The sequence below is a fragment of the Mustela nigripes genome, chromosome 10 (assembly GCF_022355385.1).
Source record: "Mustela nigripes isolate SB6536 chromosome 10, MUSNIG.SB6536, whole genome shotgun sequence".
NCBI lineage: Eukaryota > Metazoa > Chordata > Mammalia > Carnivora > Mustelidae > Mustela > Mustela nigripes.
This window is the reverse complement of record NC_081566.1, coordinates 40,059,950-40,076,926: the sequence shown is the minus strand read 5'-3', so window position 1 is coordinate 40,076,926 and position 16,977 is coordinate 40,059,950. Positions and strand designations below refer to the sequence as shown.

General features: G+C 38.9%; 1 protein-coding gene across 6 annotated transcripts in view; it reads right to left on the bottom strand.

Moving 5' to 3' along the window:
* Nucleotides 1-15,198, bottom strand: part of PPP1R12B (protein phosphatase 1 regulatory subunit 12B) — a 215,933-nt gene extending 200,735 nt beyond the window's left edge. For all 6 annotated transcript variants that reach the window (XM_059413108.1, XM_059413106.1, XM_059413107.1 and 3 more), the window contains exon 1: nt 14,745-15,198. In XM_059413108.1, coding sequence (XP_059269091.1) covers nt 14,745-15,035 — 291 coding nt within the window. In that variant the 5' untranslated portion in view covers nt 15,036-15,198. The remainder of the gene's footprint in view (nt 1-14,744) is intronic.
* Between the last annotated feature and the right edge of the window lie 1,779 nt (nt 15,199-16,977).

The window sequence follows — 16,977 nt, the reverse complement described above, 5'->3', positions numbered from 1 at the left end:
CCCCAGCCACCCTCAGTTTGTTTTGCGAGATTAAGAGTCACTTATGGTTTGTCTCCCTCCCAATACCATCTTGTTTCATTTATTCTTCTCCTACCCACTTAAGCCCCCATGTTGCATCACCACTTCCTCATATCAGGGAGATCATATGATAGTTGTCTCCTTTTAAAAATTTTTTTAAAGATTTTATTTTTAAGTAGTCTACACACCCAAGGTGGAGCTGGCACTCACAATCCCAAGACTAAGAGTCACATGCTCCACCAACTGAGCCATCCAGGCGCCCCATTTATTATTAATAGATTTTAATGCTAACAATTAACCAAAGTTTAATTTTTTAACAGATTTTATCATGATATGTTAGGGAAATACAATGCACTTTTATATAAAACTCCCACGCCTCCCAAGTGTGCTATACAAATAATGTCATTTTCTGCACACCATGACGTGAAAGAGGTAGGGAAGCCGTGCATCATTTCACAGAGTTGAGATGTAAATTCTCACAATGTAAAAAATCAAAGGAGCAATAGAATGCAAAAAAGGAAATCTTCCCCCTTCACCCCAAAATGGTATGAATCTAAAAGATCTAAGAGGCCTTTTAAAAGTAAACAGAAGGTCTAAGGGTGCCTGGCTTTCTCAGTTGGTGGAACATGTATTTCTCAGTTTTGGGGTGGTGAGTTCAGGACCCATGTGGGGCATAGAGCCTACTTTAAAAAAAAAATAAATAAATAAAGTTAATATTAGTTCTAAAAGGAGAGGTGGACCAGAACTGTCAGAAAAGCAGCCTGGGGTCCTCTGCCCCTCCTCCTCCTCCTCATGCGCGCACAGGCACACTCTGTCTTTCTCTGTTCCTCAAAAAAAAAAAAAAAAAAAAACCTAAAAAAAAAAAAAAAAAAAAAAGTAAAAGCATTAAAACCTAGGCAGAAAACTTGAAGCTTCTAAGTCAGACAGACCTAGATTCAATGAGACCTAGGAAAGGGCAAATTACCTTCTCTGATTCTACTTCCTTGTTATTAAATGAAATAAAACCGCTTACTTGGTAGAGTTGTTGATGTAAAAATAGTTTTAAAAGCAAAATGCATAATGCAACTCTTGGTACACAGTGGGCACTCAGTAAATAGTACTTGCTATAATCAAGACACACTGATTTCTACCATGGTAAAACATTTGTAAAGATTAATAGCCTGGGGGGGAAAAAGCAAAGAAAAATGAAAAAAGTTCATTGTTATGGTGTTACTTGTACTAGTGAATTATTTTTTTCTTTTATATAATTTTTTAAAGATTTTATTTATTTATTTATTTATTTAAAACATTTTATTTATTTATTTATTTATTTGACAGATAGAGATTATAAATAGGCAAAGAGGCAGTCAGAGAGAGGAGGAAGCAGGCTCGCTGCTGAGCAGAGAGCCGGATGCGGGACTCGATCCCAGGACTCTGAGATCATGACCTGAGCCGAAGGCAGCGGCTTAACCCACTGAGCCACCCAGGTGCCCCTATTTATTTATTTGACAGACAGAGATCACAAGTAGGCAGAGAGGCAGACAGAGGGAGAGGGAGAAGCAGGCTTCCTGCTGAGCAGAGAGCCCAATATGGGGCTCGATCCCAGGACCCTAGGATCATGACCTGAGCCGAAGGCAGAGGCTTTCACCCACTAAGCCACCCAGGCGCCTCTATATAATTTTGTTGTAATGTTATGATGTTACTTAACAATAAATACAGAGATGACTTAATTAAATGTGAAATCAGTACTTTAAAAGAACTCTGAGATTAATTCTCTTGAAATGTGAAAAATCATAACATGAAGATTCTATCATATTGAGGCTTACAAAAGAGAAATACACTACAGGGTATTATCCTTCTTCAAAAGTTCTTAAAAGAATTTAGAGAATATTTTACTTTTTCCCAAACTTATCTTTCATAGATAGAAAAGAATATCAAGCAGATACTGGATCATTTGTTTTATAAGTAAAACATTTCATTATATTTTATTTGTTTTATGCTTATGGCATTCTTTTAGCTTCTTTCTAGAACTCAGATTTCTCATTTGTCAAGTGACAGAGGTGGATCAGATGTTGTCCTCTAATGTTCTTTTTGCTATAAGGTCCTGGAATTTGATAATCCTGTAACAAAACAAATACATAATGACTAGTCCTACAACTACTTTCAAGTGGCCCTCTAATAGTGTTCTCCCCAGGGCTGAAGCCATTATTGACTCTTATCACTGAGCCCAAAGAGAGCTGGAGAGCTTAAAAATCCACAGTAGAGATAGCAAATGATTAATGATTTGGAAATTGATATTAAATTAAATTAAACGGATGGTCATGTTCATTAGATTAGAGAAGCCTAAGGACTGAACTACACAAGGCTGAAGACCAACACTTGATAATCTAAAAAACATAGAAAGGCAAACTATGGATAACAATCAATACCCTTTTCTCTTTTACTATGAACAGGATAATAGGAAATGGATTCAATGATAAATGGGAGCAATATGAACCAGATTATATCTTTAAAACTATGAGTTTCTCAGTAACTGCAGAATCCCTAAGGGCAGAGACTTTGCCATCGCTGTATCCCAGCATCTACTAAAAGATCTGGCATGTAGGAAGTATACAATAAATATCTGGCCAAAAACAATTAATAAAGGAGCTTTCTTTTATTTTTAAAGACTCCTGGTTTTTTAAAGATCCAACCACAGAAGCACATTACAAGATCAGGAATTCTCTCTTCTCTTGATATTTAAAAAAATGCAGATAAGAGCCTTCTTAATTTAGATACTGACTAGAAACAGAGAGATAAAAATCATTATATTTCAAAGTTATTCCCCTATGAAAACTTTTGAGTCTTGGTGATCCTGCTAAAGCACAGAAAGAACTGAATCAAGGCAAACAAGTCTCCACTCTCACCTGAAAATGGACGCCAATAAAAAATATGTTGCCTATTTAAAAAATCTACTAAGCACTTAAAAGAGTTTCAGCAGTAACATTTTCCTGATACTAGCCCAGTATGGCACTTGGTGAGACATGAATTGGGGGGCCTTTTCACTCGGGTCTGTGCTGCAGGAGCTTTCCAACAGTGATTCTCCACAGATGGGACATAGCTCGGTCATCCTTCAAATCATTTTCCATTACCTCTAGTGATTTATAATGAGGTGAGTCATTCTTTTGACCTCATTTTTCATGCTATTTACTGTGAAAGGGAAACAATCTAAACATGGGGAGGAAAATCAATGCAAGAGTCGTGATCATACAACACTGAAGCTGCATCCAAAAGACCCAAACACAATCTGCCTTGGCACTTCGCAGCCGTATCTCATAGCTAGGCCAACTGACTTAAAAAATAAGTAAATGAACAAAAACAGCTAACCAAAATAAGAAAGCTGGCAAAAAAGTTGCAGAGAAGCAGAAAGAAAGTAAACCTGTTTTTCATGAAATGCCCCATATAAACAAAACATAATTCATAAAACCATATACTCTACTGTGAAATTCACGTTCAATTAGAAGGGCAGATCTCTCCTCTGCCTCAAAGGGTACAACACAAAGTCGGCCAGCCCAACCTCCATAAGAATATTCCAAATGTCACCTCCATTTTCTAAGATGAGCACATCATTTGTCTACAGTTGACTGCCCAAAACTGTGGCACTTGGAATGAGCCTTCTCTTCCTATCGTCTCCCCTATAAGGCCAGATGCCTACTGAGAAGGTCTCTCCTTGTACAGCCAATTTACTTTTTTGTTGTTGTTGTTTTCTTTGGAGGCTTTCAAGTTTTTTTATTTTGGGGTTTTTTTTTTTAATTATTTATTTATCTTAGAGAGAGAGAGAGGGAAAGAGCCCGCATGTGTGCAGGGAAGTCCCAACCAGACTCTTGGCTGAGCGCAGAGCCCAACACATGGCTCTATCTCAGGGCCCTGAGATCACAACCTGAGCCAAAATCAAGAGTTCGAGCTCAACTGACTGTACCACCAGGTGCCCCTCATGTTTTCTTTTCTAATAAAGGTCAAGGGCTGGTAGTGATCTTAGGGGACAAGAAATCATATTACTGAACTGGACTTTGGACACTGTTTCAAAATAAGGGGAACTTCAGTTGAGAGTTAAAGGAACTGATATGAAGAGGTGATAGAGGGCTTACTCCATTGTCATCATCACTGACAAATATTACACATGAAGAGTACGGATCTAAATTTGCTAGTACCACATCCACCCTTCCAACAGTCAATATGCTATACCTATATTAACAATTTTATTCACAATGTTCACAATTATTTTAGTTGATCACTGGTATCCCAGTTAGAGGGTCAACACAAGAAAACATAATAATCATAAAAATGAACTAATCACGGGCTCCCTGCTCAGTGGGAGCCTGCTTCTCCCTCTCCTATTCTCCTTGCTTATGTTCCCTCTCTCGCTGTCTCTCTCTCTGTCAAGTAAACAAATAAAATCTTTTTAAAAATTAATTAATCACTAAAATTCAGGTCTAGTCAAGACTGTCTTGAAGTGTCAAAATTCTGTTAGACCATCAATGCCATTAAAGCACAGCAAGAGATCACTATATGCTATATGCCTCCCAAGAGAAACATATACCACCACCTATGATGAATTCTTGCTAAAAACTTCAAAACTGAATCAGATCAAATCTCTAGATCTGACTACCAGTTTACAGAAAATATAGGAGACAAATGAACATGTTAGCAGTACAAGCATGCAGTCAGTAAAATCCAGATTGTGGGAAACAACAGTACAAACAACCCTTATTTTTAAACAAATAAAATACAGAGAAAAAAAGTGAGGAGGAAAGTATAAATTAACAGAATCTTAAGATACATATGAACCCATGCAGACTTTACATGAATTCTAATTTAAATAAAACAATTGTAAAAAAAAAAACTCCATGAACTATCAGGGAAATTGAAACACTGCTGAATATTTTATAATTTAGGGAGTTAAGTGTTCAATATTTAGGTGTACTAATAAGATTGTAATTGTTTTTATTACACTTCCATCTTTTAGAAATACATATTGAAATATTTACAAATAAAAGTATGTTACACCTAGGATTGGTTGTAAAATAATCCAGTAGATTGGGTGTGAGGAGAAAAGGACCTATACATGAAACAAAACTGGCCATGACTTGGTAAGTTTTGAGAATTCACTTATACTATTCTCTTTACTTTTGTACTTTGTATTTTTAAATATTCTACAATAAAAAGGTTTATAAAAAATTAAAGAAAGTGGGTCACTAGACCAAAAATTCCTAAGTAACAGCCAGGTTGTATACCATATATGTCATGGGTATTCCGAGCATGGCATTGTAAAATACTTTCCAAAAATTGCATCAAACTATGATTCAGAAGATTGTCACAATATGACAATGTTTAAGATGCAAAGTACAGGGGCACCTGGGTGGCTCAGTGAGTTAAAGCCTCTGCCTTCAGCTCAGATCATGATCTCAGGGTCCTGGGATGGAGCCCAGCATCGGGCTCTCTGCTCAGCAGGGAGCCTGCTTCCTCCTCTCCCTCTCTGCCTGCCTCTCTGCCTACTTGTGATCTCGGTCAAATAAATAAATTAATTAATTAAAAAAAAAGAAACCACATGCAGATCAATTTTCAATGTTAAGAAATAAGGATTCAGTTTTCTAATTAAATCGACCCATGAAATGAATATAAACTCATTGTTGCCTGATAAAACTTCAAGTCTCCCAAATTTACTCTAATGGTTACAATCTAAAATCCAAGATTTAAGAAACAATTTTTCATTTTATTTTTTAAAAGATTTTATTTTATTATTATTTATTTATTTTAAAGATTTTATTTATTTATTTGACAGAGAGAGATCACAAGCAGATGGAGAAGCAGGCAGAGAGAGAGATAGAGGGAAGCAGGCTCCCCGCTGAGCAGAGAGCCCGATGCGGGACTCGATCCCAGGACCCCGAGATCATGACCTGAGCCGAAGGCAGCGGCTTAATCCACTGAGCCACCCAGGCGCCCCTATTATTTTTTTTTTAATTTTTATTTATTTATTTATTTGACAGACAGAGATCACAAGTAGGCAGAGAGGCAAGCAGAGAGAGAAGAGGAAGCAGGATCCCTGCTGAGCAGAGAGCCCGATGTGGGGCTGGATCCCAGGACCCTGGGATCATGACCTGAGCAGAAGGCAGAGGCTTTAACCCACTGAGCCACCCAGGCGCCCCTAAAAGATTTTATTTTTAAGTAATGTCTACACCCAATGCGGGGCTTGAACTTAACAACCCTGAGATCAAGAGTCACATGCTCTACCAGCCAGGCACTCCTAAGAAACGGTTTTTCAAATTACACTTCAAAAGTAGGGGAGAAATCCCCAATGCATTCAAAGCCTCCTGCCCCAAGTCAACAAATTGAGCAAGCTTTCCTTGCCCTATATAAAATTCTGGGTCAAGAGCTTTCATCTGGATTTATTACTACTGTTAAAACACTAAACATTTATTAAAGATCCCAAATTTCCATTTTTCACCATATTTAGGTATAAAGGTATAAATCCACAAGCACAGATGAAAATAATCACAAATATTGATGAATACAAGATTCTCCCTCCAATCCCCAAGAGCTATGATGCTAAAATAGAAAATCACTATGTAGCCAATTTCCTATTATAAGTAATAGGAACCAGCTATTCTGGAAAGCATTCCCAAAATTCTAGTTCATTTCTAAAATATATGAATTGCTAAGTAACAACAAGAAGCACAGAGTCAGGCATAAAGTAGACATTCAATAAATGAGTTTGAAAGAATAAATGGCAGAAGAAACTCTTTATTGGTCCTAACCTCCCTATCACTGTTCCCCTAAGGCTACCCTCCAGTGACAGTGCTAATGAGTGGGAAATGGGCCAAACCAGAACTGGGAAATAAAATAATCTCAACTAGCTAATTAGCCCTTCAGTAATAGGACTATAACCTTTTTGTTTCCAGAGTCAAGTTTAATATTCTATAATATTCTTAACTCATAAATAATGAAACCATTTTTATTATTTTGAATTAGCCAAAAGCCAGCTTTTTAGGAGTCTTCCCACATACTTTGGGTCCTTATTTACATTGAGAATCATACTGATGGCAGATCTATTTTTTTTCTTTCCAAAAATCAACAGAAAGATTAACTTATCCTTAATAAGAAAAAACTTCAAATAATCTCCACAAAAGCTCTCAAAAACATCTTTCAATCAAACTTTTCTTTCCAAGATTATAAATGGCCAAGTCCAACGGGTTTTGGTTTGGGTTTTTTTTTGTTTGTTTGTTTGTTTTTTTTTTAGGTCTTCCCCTCAATTTCCCTTTACATTATCAATCATCCATTTCTTGAAACTCCTCCCTAGTTTCACTGTGCTTTCTTGGTTCTCTGTATTAGTTTCCCATTGCTACTGCAACAAATCACTACAAACTTAGTAGCTTAAAACAGCACATACTTACTATCTTACAGATCTGGAGATCTGAAGTCTGAACTCAGTTTCACTGGGCTAAAGTCAAATTTTTGGCAGGGCTCACTCCTTCTTGAGACTCTGAAGGGAGACCCCATTTCCTTGCCTCTTCCAGCCTCTAAAGGCTGCCTGCATTTCTTGGCTCACAGCCCCTTCCTCAGACCACTCCCTTGCTTCCTTCTATCAGCACATCTATCACTGACTCTGCTCTCCTGCCTGCCTCTCCTCCCATAAAGACCCTTGTGATTACACTGGACTCCCTCTGGATAATCCAAAATAATCTTCCACTTCAAGATCCTAAACTTAATCATATCTTCAAAATTCTTTTACCATACAAGGTAACATATTTACAGGTTCTGGGGATTAGGATATGGGCATCTTTGAGGGGGCCTTTGTCAGACCACCACATACTCCTATGGCCCTAATGGAAACTTCTGTATCCTCTGCCTACCACTTAATCGTGTGTTTTTTTGTTCTTTTCTTTTATATTCTCTCCTCCTCAATACTCATTTCTTCAACTCTCACCTTTATGGTAATCACCAACTCTCATTTAAATATGAGGAAACTGGAGCCTAGATAGGGAAGTGGTGATTAGCTTTGAATCATAGATGCCTACAGGGTATATCTACTTGGATGTCTTCAGAGCTCCTAGGTCCAAAATTAGACTGACTCCTATATCCACTGGAGTAACAAAATTCTTTCAGACTCACAGGCTAGAACCGTATTATACTTCCCTTTCTCATCTGCATTCTCTCAGCTGGTTCTTTCATCTGCATCTTTCTATTCACTCTGAAATCCAAATGCAGCCTCATATTCCTTAATGCTGCTTTGGTTGGGTTAACTTCCCTGCCCAAACCCACAAAAGTCTTCTGCTAAGAACTCCAACAAGCATTCTTGGCCTGGTGTTTGATGCTCAAAGTCTTCTAGGATGTCATCCTCACCCATTTCCAAAGCCCCCAAATGCATCCATTAGGACTCCTCCACTGAGTCCCCTCTGCCTGCACACCACTCCTCTTCCTATGTCCCTGCCCACACTGTTCCATCATCATGGACCGTCTTCCTTCGTCCCTCCACTTGGGAAAGCATCTCTCCCTGTCATCATAGAAATTATCACTCTAAAAGTAACTGTTTCTGATTTATCTATCTCCAAACTAGACTGTGAGTCTTTAGGGAAGAAACTATATCTATCAACAAACATACACTTTAACACAGACTTAGAATCTGTTATTAGGCATTCAATAGTAGCAGTAAATTGAACAATCTAATAAAACCTTTAACAAGGAAGATAATATAGTAAAGCATATCCAAATACTATTCAAATGTCAAAAACTTTACTTTCAAATCACATTTAGTGATATAAGAAAACAATTACAAGGAAAGTTAAGTGAAAAAATCAGAAGACAGTATATAATACCAACTTTGTAAATATGCTCTTATACCCATACATATGAACCCAGTATAATGTTAAAAAATAAAAACCCTGAAAGGAATACACTAAAATGTTAGTAGTATATATCTCTGAGTAGCCTGATTTTAAATTACTTTCAACTTTTTTTTTTATAATTTCATTTTCTAATTTTTTTAGAATGAGAAGTAATTTAGTCCAGGAAGAGGCAATATAAAGTTAAGAACATGGATTCTCCGGCCAGACTGCTGGGCTTAAATTCTCACTCTGCCATTTATTATCTGTGTGACCAGGGGCAGTGTCTCAGTTTCCCTATCTCTATAAACTCCAGACAAAAATAAAGGTACCTTATTCATGAGTTGTTTTGAGTATTCCACACAAGTTAATATATTAAAAGAACTTAGAAGAGTCCTTGGCTCAGAGTAAATACTGCAGTAGTACCCCATATCTACCACGGCTGCTGTTACTACTATTCTTACTACTGTCATTAAAAATGACTTATCACGATGTAACTATTAGAATAGCTCAAATAAAATAATAATACCAAGTACAGGTAAGGCTGCAAAGCAGCTAGAACTCATGCATTGCTAGGTGGAATGCAAAATGGAAGAGGCACTCTGGAAAACAGTTATGGAAGTTTCTTTTAAAGTCAAGCATTCCCTGGGACACTCGGGTGGCTCAGTCAGTTAAGCATCCGACTGAGGTTATGATCTCAGGATCATGGGATGGAGCCCCGCCCCAGGTTCTGCGCTCAGCACAGAATCTGCATGTCCTTCTCCCTCTACTCCTAACCCTCTCTCCCTCTCTCTCAAGTAAATAAACAAATAAAAATCTTTTTAAAAAGTGTTAAACATTCATTGCAACAGAACTCAATTATCCCACTGCTAGGAATTTGACCAAAGTGAAACGAAACATGCCCACACCAACAATGTGTACACAAATATTTCTAGCAGCTTTATTCATTATTACCAAAAATTGGAATTAATCCAAATGTCCTTCAACTGGTGAATGGATAAACAAACTGTAGTACTTCCATATGCTGGAATACCACTCAGCAATAAAGACCAGTGAGCTACTGACACATGCGACAAAAATGGATGGATGTCAATGCATTACAGCAAATGAAAGCAGCCAGATTCAAAAGGTTTCATGCTGTACGATTCATCTATAGGGCATTGTGGTTATGGGAACAGAACATTGATGAATGGCTGCCAGGGGCTGGGGGGTGGGAGGAGGAGGTAGCTACAAGGAGGACAAAGAAATCTTGGAGATAATGATAATATTCTATATGTTGATTTGCGATAGTGGCTACACAATTGCATGTACTTGTCACAACTCACAGAACCCTACATGCAAAAAGGTGAATTTTACTGTATATATAGTATACTTTTTTTTTAAAGATTTCATTTATTTGACAGAGAGAAAAAGCAAGCACAAGCAAGGGGAGCTGCAGAGAGAGAGAGAGAGGCAGACTCCCTTCTAAGCAGGGAGCCTGACTCGGAGCTGGGGACCATGACCTAAGCAAAGGCAGACATTTAACCGACTGAGCCATCCAGCATCCTAATAAAGTGTACTTTAATTTAAAAATACTTAAAAATAAAAATAGGCAAACAATGACTTAATTTTAATTTACCAATAAGACTCACCCAACCTTCTACCTTTAGCAGAATTATGCTTAAACCAAACACACTGACAGCTTGCCTATTTAAAAATATTCACAGAGAAGATTCTATAAACCCAAATGATAGTATACTGCTACTCTAAAGGACTTTAATAATGGGCAACAAAAATCTGGCTAGGGAACAAATAAAAGTAACTTGCTTGTATACTCAAAAACAAAACAGAACAAAACAAAACAAAAAAAACACCCCACCATAAAAATAAGCCCATTTTTCAAATCTGGCTTTGAGGTCCATTATAGCATGGAAACTTGGGACTAATACTCATAAGGCAAGGAGCCAGGTGCCTGACATAGTCTGATGCATCATAACCGACTGAAAGAGGTAAACTACTAAATGACTCAGGATGACTGTTCTAGATCCACAATAATGAAGCCAACAGGATCTTCTTAATCCCATATTGACTTGGGTCCTGACACTGAACTGAATTCATCAATACACAGAGGTGAGGTAAAGCATCTCACAAGCAGAACTATAAGGGAAATAAGTAACGAACTTGCAATAAAAGAGAAAGGGTTAAGAATACAAGTTTTAGGGGCACCTGGCTAGCTCAGTAGATAGAGCAAGACTCTTGATCTTGGGGTTATGGGTTTGAGGCCCACATTGGGCAGAGAAATTACTTAAAAATAAACTACAAAGAATACAAAGTTTTGTTTCACCACCCCTGTTGGCACATATACATACTATTTTGTACTGAACTGAACACATTACCATCCTAGTCTTCTTCTGTCTTACTCTGAATATAAATTGCTCTGCCTTTCCTCCTTCCCTCATCTGTTTCTATCTTGTAGAGAGATAGATCATTTTAATCTCCCTGAAGCTACAGGGTCAGATGGAGGCAGCTGTAGAATAACAGAAAATACTAGGAGTTGAATTCCAGTCTGGGGTGTCCCCAAACTTGGACTCTGAGACCACTACAAAACTGACCTGAGTTTCTGAATCAAGTACAGAATCATGTACAGAATCATCCTCATCTCTGTGTGGACTGACATTAGAATCCATTACACCCAACACAGATAAGCGCCAATAAAATAAATTCAATAAAAATTCTATTTCTCTATCTCTAAAATATGTTTTGAAGAAATATGCAGGCACTCATTCTAACAAATCCCAGAAAATCTCCTTTCTGAAAACAAGCACTTGCCTCTTACAGCAGCCCAACAATTTGACAGATATAGTTTTAAGAGCCTGTATCTACACCTAGAGCACCCGAGATTGTAATACTAAGGACACCAAAATAGGTGATAACAATCAACCTTGCAAAATAAATAAATAAAAATAAAAGAAATTTTAAGAAGTACCACCTTACACAGAACTGTATTAACCCATATGTCATGACTGATAGTGTATATAAATAAATGAAATGGGAATTCCTCTGTGAGCAAACAAACACTTTCACAACTTAGATAATCAGAGTAATGCCTAATTTCCATTGTTAACTCTGGGATACTAAGGGCATATACAATTTACTCACCCAAGTTTAGTTAGTCTGCATCAGTTTCCAAGGCTTTCATCAGAGAAGGTCTAACCTTTGAGATATTTCTTACCTCAGTCTATTTCAAGTATTATTAATAGGCCCCCTGGAGCTTATCATTGACTCAAGCACCTCGTGGTCTAAGCAAAGGCTGCCAAGAAAGAAAGATCTCTACGTCAAAAGTAGCATCAAGGCACCACAACCTGAAGTGTAAATCATTTACTGTGACCTTGTTGGGGGAGGAGAAAAATCAACCACCACTATCACCTGGGGGTTTCTTCCAACATGCCGAGATGGTAATTCACAGTTGGTCAAGAGGCCATGGCCAAACAGAAGGGAGAAAGAAAGCAATTAACCTGATAATTCATACAGTGTTTATATAACCGATGGATATTTTAACTAAATAATTCAGATAATTGTACCACTCTCTATTTCACAGAAGGACAATCAGTCACAAAGTAAGTTGTTCCGCTACTGGCAGCTCCAGTCTCACATTTTGAATATAACCTTTTATGTATCTTAAGAGTTCTTCAGAGCATGGAGAAACATACTGTCACTCCACGGAAACTGACTTGTAAAAGAGTTCCTGAGCCAATAAAGGCCCCTTGTCTGGATTCAAACAAAGAGATAGTTTCTCAACAGAAGGTTTGTTTGGCTCCAAATCTTGAAGCAGCTTAATCTTCAGCTGAATTTGTCTAGTATTAAGTATACCTATTCAATTCAACTCACTGTCAGGCCCATAAACAGGGACAAATCCCTACATTGCCTATGCAGGTGTCGTTGTTTTTAAAAATCTCATAGCTGTCATCTCCTTCCTCTCCTGTTTCAAGAGATAACTGAAGGTGAACAGCATATAAAGTGAGAGAAGTTGTATTTCACAACTTGAGACGGTAGTTAAGACAGAAGGAAAGGCACCAAGAAAGTCAGTTTCAGAAGGGAACAGAAGAGTGGTTACCTTGTATGAGAAGAAGCTCTACCAGAGTGACCTCAAAGCACGTGCTTTTCTCAGGGCATTACTAAAATGTATACGTAAGAACCAGATTCAGGTAGCAGAGTCACCTTAGAAGAAACAGGGCTCCTGAGTTGCACTAAGAAAACTGTGCTTTGATAGAATGGTGACTCAGTAAAGGAGCACATGGACCAGAAAGCTGTATTCTATTTCTCTATCATCTATGAACCCAAGAAACAGTTCCTTCCAGAATCCAGATCTCCATCTCCTTAACATTCCAAATATATTTGAAAAATAAATATTCACCTTCTCAAAGAGTCCAGAAATTTAATGCATATGGCCCTCTTAGCATCTAGCTTATTTATATTCAATTCAGCTACTTATTAGGTGAGATATAAAGCTCTGGAATTTAAGTCTGAAAAATCAATGCCTAAGGGCAACTTGTTCCTTTTCTAATCTTGCACAAGTAACAATTTTCCAAGCTTCAGATTCCTCATCTGTAAAATGGGAGTTACAACACTACTTGCCACACCTACTTCAAGAATCACTACTGAGATCCACATAGGGGAAGACATACATAAGAATTTTTAAACAGCAAACGACTAATGTTGCTTGCTACCTTAGGTGGGCCTACCTTAGGTGGGCCACAATTATAAACAGGGGGAAAAAAAAACAGATACAAACAGAATGAAAAGAAGAGAAGGTTCTTCCATCTGAAAGAGAAGGGTTGCAAACATGGTAAGAGATAATTTTAGGCTATTGGCTAATACATTCAGTAAGTGGTATGACACAAAATGGAATTATTATTTAGAAGTGGATTCTCATGCCAACACATTTACTTTGTACACACGGCAGGAAAAAAAAAAATAAGAAAGATTAGGAGTGGGTGACCAGCTCTCAGCTCACCAAAATAAGGAATGAAGTTCCATTAGGGGAGGGAAGCGGGAGTTAGTTATGACAGTCAGAATGTATTGAACATTACTGCATAAGTAAGAATACTGTTGCATAAGATGAGGGCAGTAAGAGTGTTATTACTAAGCACACCACTGTTAAGTTATAGCCACAACCTATATACTACAGGTATATATAGGGCATATGATTTTTATAAAAAGCTTTGAGAAAAAAGAAAAGAAAAAGACTTCCACAAGTATCAAACAAACATAAGTGATTCAGTAGGTATTCAGAAGTATTCAGTTTCTCCATAGGAAGCTCTTAATATTCCTAAAAAGAAACACATAACAAAGAGGTCAAAGGTGTTCTAGGAGCCTGTGGGAGACACTAGCTGTTTATGAATCATTACAAACCAGCAAAACAAGAGGTATGGTTTCAGAAGATCTGCTTCCTTTAACCTAATACAGGAGTTTACTCTCTGAATGATCTAAGATAACAGGGCCACACAAACAGAAAACTGAATTTTCTGAAAAGGCATCAGATGACATTGACGATGCCTATACGAGTGACATGGTGTACAGGCACACCTACTAGAGAGTGAAGATGACTAATCTATAGGGATAACACCAGCGACCAAATCATCAGTAACCATGACAACTCAAGTAGGTGGAGGGAAATACAAACACTGACCAGGCAGCGGGGTGACACTACTTCAGGTAGAGACCCTGGGGTCGGAAAAAGACTTGATTAGTGGAGCAAGCTGTACGGGAATGAAACCGACTAGCCCCAAAGGACCAGTGTCCGTGCAGGAGAGCTCGGTGGTGACACTAACACTCCCCATGGACGGCCCGCAGGGGTCACAGTCTCATCTGTAAGAGACTCGACGCCTATCCGACCGAAAAGGGAGTTACCTGGTGCAGGGCTGTCAAGCCGTCCACGTTGACCGTGTTGATGTCCGCACCTCTGGCCAAAAGCTTTTTCACCTCGTCGGTGTCCCCGCTAGAGCAAGCGGCCAGGAAAACAGCACCGTCCTCGAAGCGGACCCTGGGGCTCCCGCGACGAGTCTGCGGCTGCCGCCCCGCGCCTCGTCGCTCGGCGGGTTCCTGCTCTGTCAGCGAGCCCCGCCAGCGCCGAAGCTGCTCAGCCCGCCGCATTCGCGCGGACTCTGCCCGCTTCCCGCCCAGGTGCTCCAGCTCCGCCATTGCTCCGACCTCCGCAGCTGCTGCTGAAACTCACCACCCCTGGATTGCTATTGCTGCCCCAGTTGCCGCTGCAGCTTCCCTCAGAGCGATTCAGCCCGGAGCAGAAGGCGGAGACCCCAGCACCGCCATCTTTACTCCTCCCGCCAGTAGCACCGCCCGCACGGTTCCCTCGGCTTCAACACGCAGGCGCTGCCCGCGCCTCTGGTCATCACGGGACTTGTAGTGAGAGACGGGCCCTAACGGCAGATCATGGCCTTGAGGGAACTACAAATCCCTGGATGCCTCAGGGAAGAGGCGAGGACCCGCTGCTCCCTACTTGGCCGCGGGAGCCAGAGGGGTCACCTTTGCCCTAAAGCTGGAACCGTGTCCCAGACCGGCGTCAGCCTCTTTGAGCCTTTCGGGAATTGTAGTTTATTCCTGTTGTGATTAATCTTGGCTCCCTAATTATCACATCAGTTCTTTGAAGTGGAAAAGAAGCAGTAATTATCCCTATTTTCTGTTGGGGAAAACTAGACATAAAGTACTCGAAAAACTCAAATCTATTCCATGGTTCTAAATCTAAATTTTATTTACATTATAGCGTGTAATACATTACCGTATATTAATCACAGTAAATGTAAAGGTGCATGGGGAGGAGGAGCATGGATACATATATTGTCATAATGTCATATATTATGCATAAATTCTTTCAATGAATCACTTATATTTTAGGCTCTTAAACCTTAAAAGATCCAGAAAAGGATGCATCCAACCATGGTGGAAAGAACATGAAAGCTTTCAATTAAAATTGAATTCACATCCCTAAACAAGTTACTTGTTTTCCTTGATCCTGTTTCCTGATTTGTAAAGTGGGAATAGTAATACCTCACAGAATAGTCCTATGGATTAAATAATACATGCAAGGCTACCTAGTACTATATTTGGCACATATCAGTTCATTACTATACTAATTAATAGTAATTTCCTTTCTTACTCCCTCCTCCTTCTCTACTCCTTTCCTGGATCTTAAATTCTTAGGAGACAGAGTGGATACCTGGTCTTTTGGGAATTTTCCCCCCAAAGTTACAAAAAGACAACAATGGGCATATTAAACTCCTATGGCAGCAAGCAGAACATTTTCATATTTACAGTGAACTTTGTTATAAAACCCATATAATTGATTTAATGCCTATACCTACTCCCACAGCCTTAGCCCTGGACAAAATATAATTACATGTGCTGTCCATAATGAAAGAGAGCATATACAATTATTAGGTTCTTTAAGTTTTCAAATAGTCTTCTGCGTGTTTAAAATTTTTCATTAAAAATTATTACAAAAGTGATTAGGACATTCTAAAGGGAAACTTTATTATATTCCATTGTGAACATTTGTGGGTGCCTCAACCTCCCCTGACATGAACTGAGAATTAAATGAAAAATGACATGCACATGCAAAATACTATGTTTAAGAATACTGTTTCTGGGGGTGCCTGGGTGGCTCAGTGGGTTAAAGTCTCTGCTTTCAGCTCGGGTCATGATCCCAGGGTCCTGGGATAGAGCCCCACATCCGGCTTTCTGCTCAGTAGGGAGCCTGCGTCCCCTACTCTCTCTCTGCCTGCCTTTCTGCCTACTTGTGATCTGTCAAATAAATAAATAAAATCTTAAAAAAAAAAAAAAGAATACTGTGTCTGTCCAAAATATGTTTTAATTAGGTATTCTTAAATACTTTGTAACTATTAATTTTCTTACTACAGAGTCTTTGTAAACAGTGAATAACAATGTGTAATAAAACAATCAAGATGCGGTGATGCCTGGGTGGCTTAGTCTGTTAAGCGACTGCCTTCAATCCATCTCAGGTCATAATCGGGCTCCCTGCTCAGTGGGGAGTCTGCTTCTCCCTTTCCCCCCTTCTTTGTCCCTCCCCCTGCTCATGCACTCTCTCTCAAATAAATAAATAAAATCT